General features: G+C 40.5%; 1 protein-coding gene across 1 annotated transcript; it reads left to right on the plus strand.

The window, feature by feature from the left end:
* Nucleotides 1-275: 275 nt before the first annotated feature.
* Nucleotides 276-2,277, plus strand: LOC135142039 (cytochrome P450 6a2-like). The gene is made up of 3 exons (XM_064073687.1): nt 276-1,699; nt 1,750-2,001; nt 2,050-2,277. Exons 1-3 carry the CDS (start codon nt 580-582, stop codon nt 2,211-2,213), a joined length of 1,536 nt encoding a protein of 511 aa, XP_063929757.1. The 5' UTR covers nt 276-579; the 3' UTR covers nt 2,214-2,277.
* The last annotated feature ends 905 nt before the right edge of the window (nt 2,278-3,182 follow it).

A 3,182-nucleotide genomic window follows, 5' to 3' on the forward strand; every position in this document is an offset into this window, starting at 1 on the left:
TCAGGGACACCTAGATACTCCAAAAACACTGAATGCTATTAAACATAATTTTATTATTCTTGCCGACAAAAGCATTATAAGTATACATGCAAAACAAATTAAAATTGCATTAATCATTATTCTGCTAAACGAACATATGACGTGTTCTGTTTGCAGTCACGCTATAATCGTACGGATAATGTGTTATCTTAGCGTCTATTTTTTAATCGTTATCAATCCGTAGTTGCTTCATTGTTTGTTTTTTTTTTTTTTAATTTTATCAGACACAGCAGAAAAACTGATTTAATTCATTTTTGTGACGGAACGATGTATCCTTGTAATAAGTGGTCATCTCCTACCCGTGCCAGCAGAGTTTATTATCTAATTTAGTAATTACCAGTCGCCTCAGTTCATCACACACTACCACGCGCAGAATCTGAACGAAAAAAACAGTCTCTCTCGCTACATGAAACAATTACCATCAGGTGATATTGTGGTATCATGAATCAACAATGACACAACATAAATAAACGAAATAAATAGTGGGTTTTAGCGCGGAACACGCAGTAAGTATGTACTAGAAGTACAGTGTAAAGCAAAATGTGGATAACTAGTTCAATTACTGGTGACTTGATCACCCTACTTATTACCCTATCGGTTATTCTGATTGGTTACTGCAAATGGACCTACCAGTACTGGCGACGAAGAAATCTACCATACCTGGAACCCAGCATACCTTTTGGTAACCTTGGTAACCCCCGTGGGTCCAGAAAACACATAGGAGAACGACTCGAACGTGTGTATAACGTCATGAAAGATAAAGGCTGGAAACATGGAGGAATCTACGGGATGCTGTCACCTATCTACGTCCCAATGGACTTAGATCTAGTTAAGAACATCATGACTAAAGACTTCCAGTATTTTCCAGACCGTGGGATTTACCATAACGAGAAAGGAGATCCTTTGTCGGCCCATTTGGTGAACATAGCTGGCGTTAAATGGAGAAATTTACGAACAAAACTTACCCCCACTTTCACGTCTGGAAAGATGAAGAGCATGTTCCAAACTCTCGTCGATTGTGAAGTTCACCTACACAAAAAAATCGAAACAGAGTGCCAAAGAAAAGCAGCTGTTGACATTAAAGAAGTTCTTGGATGTTTCACTACTGATATAATAGGGTCTTGTGCATTTGGTCTTGAATGTAACACATTTGAAGATGAGAATTCACCTTTTAGAATTTACGGACGTAAAGTTTTTGATCGATCGACTGAACTACAAGTAAAAAGAACTTTTGTTAATACTTTCCCTAATTTGTCGCACTTGTTTAACATCGCTTTAGTACCACGTGATATACATAACTTTTTCATGAAGCTGGTTAAAGATACGGTTAATTATAGAGAAAAGAACAAGGTCAACAGAAAAGATTTCATGCAGATGCTTATCGATATGAAGAATAATAAGTTAGCGGAGGAAGAAGGGTACAAACACGATGGTACTACTCTTTCAATGGACGAAATAGCAGCTCAAAGTTTTGTTTTCTTTATTGCTGGGTTTGAAACATCATCGACTACCATGACTTTCGCTCTGTATGAATTGGCCAAACACCAAGACGTTCAAGAGAAGCTTAGAAATGAAATTAGGTCAGTTTTGGCCAAGCACGATGGGAAAATTACTTATGATGCTATCCAAGAAATGAAGTATATGAACCAAGTGATTGATGGTACGATTATCACTATCAAACCAAACATGTAGCTAATATTTTTATTGTAGAGGCGCTAAGAATGTATCCACCTGTACCTCTTCTACCAAGAAAATGCATCAAGGATTATAGAGTTCCAGATACTGACGTCATCATCGAGAAGGGTACGATGGTTTTGATATCAGTATTGGGAATTCACCACGACGCCGAGTATTATCCTAATCCTGAAATATTCGATCCTGAGCGTTTCAGCGAAGAAAATAAAAGTGCGAGACACGGTTATGCACATCTCCCGTTTGGTGAAGGTCCTAGAAATTGCATAGGTATGACATGTTGTTTCCGTGAATTTATTTTTACGTGTTGTTTTGTAGGAATGCGTTTTGGGCTGATGCAGTCCAAAGTCGGGCTTACTTCGTTACTTAGAAATTTCAGGCTTACTTTGAATGAGAAAACTCAGGAACCTTTGAAAATGAAGACTAACTCTTTGGTGCTTGCGGCCAAAGGAGAGATCTGGTTAAATGTTCACAAAGTTTGAATTATATTTATTATAAAGTAATATCGCCACAGGAAAAAAATTAGTAAATAAACAACAACCGTCATTTTTGCATTTTTGTCTCCAAGATTCTGCAATGGAAATATTTGGGACGAGGTTTCTTTGTTCTTCAGCTTGCAGTATGCTTTTTGTCCTATCACGGCCACGACCGTGAGTTTGAGGTTGAAGGTACTATGATCTCGGAGATGCTGTACCACGTTGCTTATCAGTCCCTTTTTCGGTTATTATTCCAAGTCATTCTGTGCCATTGATTGGAAGAAGTTACGACGAAATTCCGATGTGGCGGACGGACGTTCCGGAATCTCGCCAATAGCGTGTGGTGGCGGCGTACCTGGGTGCCAAGGCTTGAGCCGACTAGTATCGCTGATATAAAAACAGGTCTGGCCGACCTAAGCTTATGCGGCGACCTTCACGCCGCCGGGGGTGGCGCCTTTGGTCAGGAGCGGCGGTCGCTCGGGTGCCAGCTCCTTCTCCGGGGGAGGGAGCGCCGGGGTTGCTCTCAAGCCGGAGACACGGATCTCAGGTGGTGAGGACCCGCGAAAACACAAGAATAATATAAAACTGCAAGGAATATCTTAAATGATAACAAGGGTTTATTCCCTGCCACCAGCTACACGGCCAAAATAATAAATCTTACGGCTAGTCTTAATTATTTACAGCAATAAAACAAAACAAAAATAATAACACGTCCAGCACGGTCGTTCCTCCTGGGCGGCGACTTCCTTCAGGACGGGCTCCTCCTAGACCTGGGGGCGGCGACCTTGAAACTTACTTCACGTACTCTTCTGTCATCACTTCACGTACACATCTGGCAATACTTCACGTTCTCATCTGTCACACCAGATGATACAAAATGAAAATAATCGTCGCCCAAAAAACATTATATTCAACTCAGCCAAGAAGAATCTTTTTTGGCCTCTTCTGAAACTTTAGTTCGGCCATGAAAGATCT

The sequence above is a fragment of the Zophobas morio genome, unplaced genomic scaffold (genome assembly GCF_036711695.1).
Source record: "Zophobas morio isolate AGI-343-1 ecotype UQ-CSIRO unplaced genomic scaffold, CSIRO_AGI_Zmor_V1 ptg000046l, whole genome shotgun sequence".
Classification (NCBI taxonomy): domain Eukaryota; kingdom Metazoa; phylum Arthropoda; class Insecta; order Coleoptera; family Tenebrionidae; genus Zophobas; species Zophobas morio.

Coding starts and splice junctions, on each gene's coding strand:
- LOC135142039 (XM_064073687.1), top strand. CDS start 580: ATGTGGATAACTAGTTCAATTACTGGTGACTTGATCACCCTACTTATT. Junction 1,700..1,749: donor TATGAACCAAGTGATTGATG/GTACGATTATCA, acceptor TTTTTATTGTAG/AGGCGCTAAGAATGTATCCA. Junction 2,002..2,049: donor AGGTCCTAGAAATTGCATAG/GTATGACATGTT, acceptor GTTGTTTTGTAG/GAATGCGTTTTGGGCTGATG.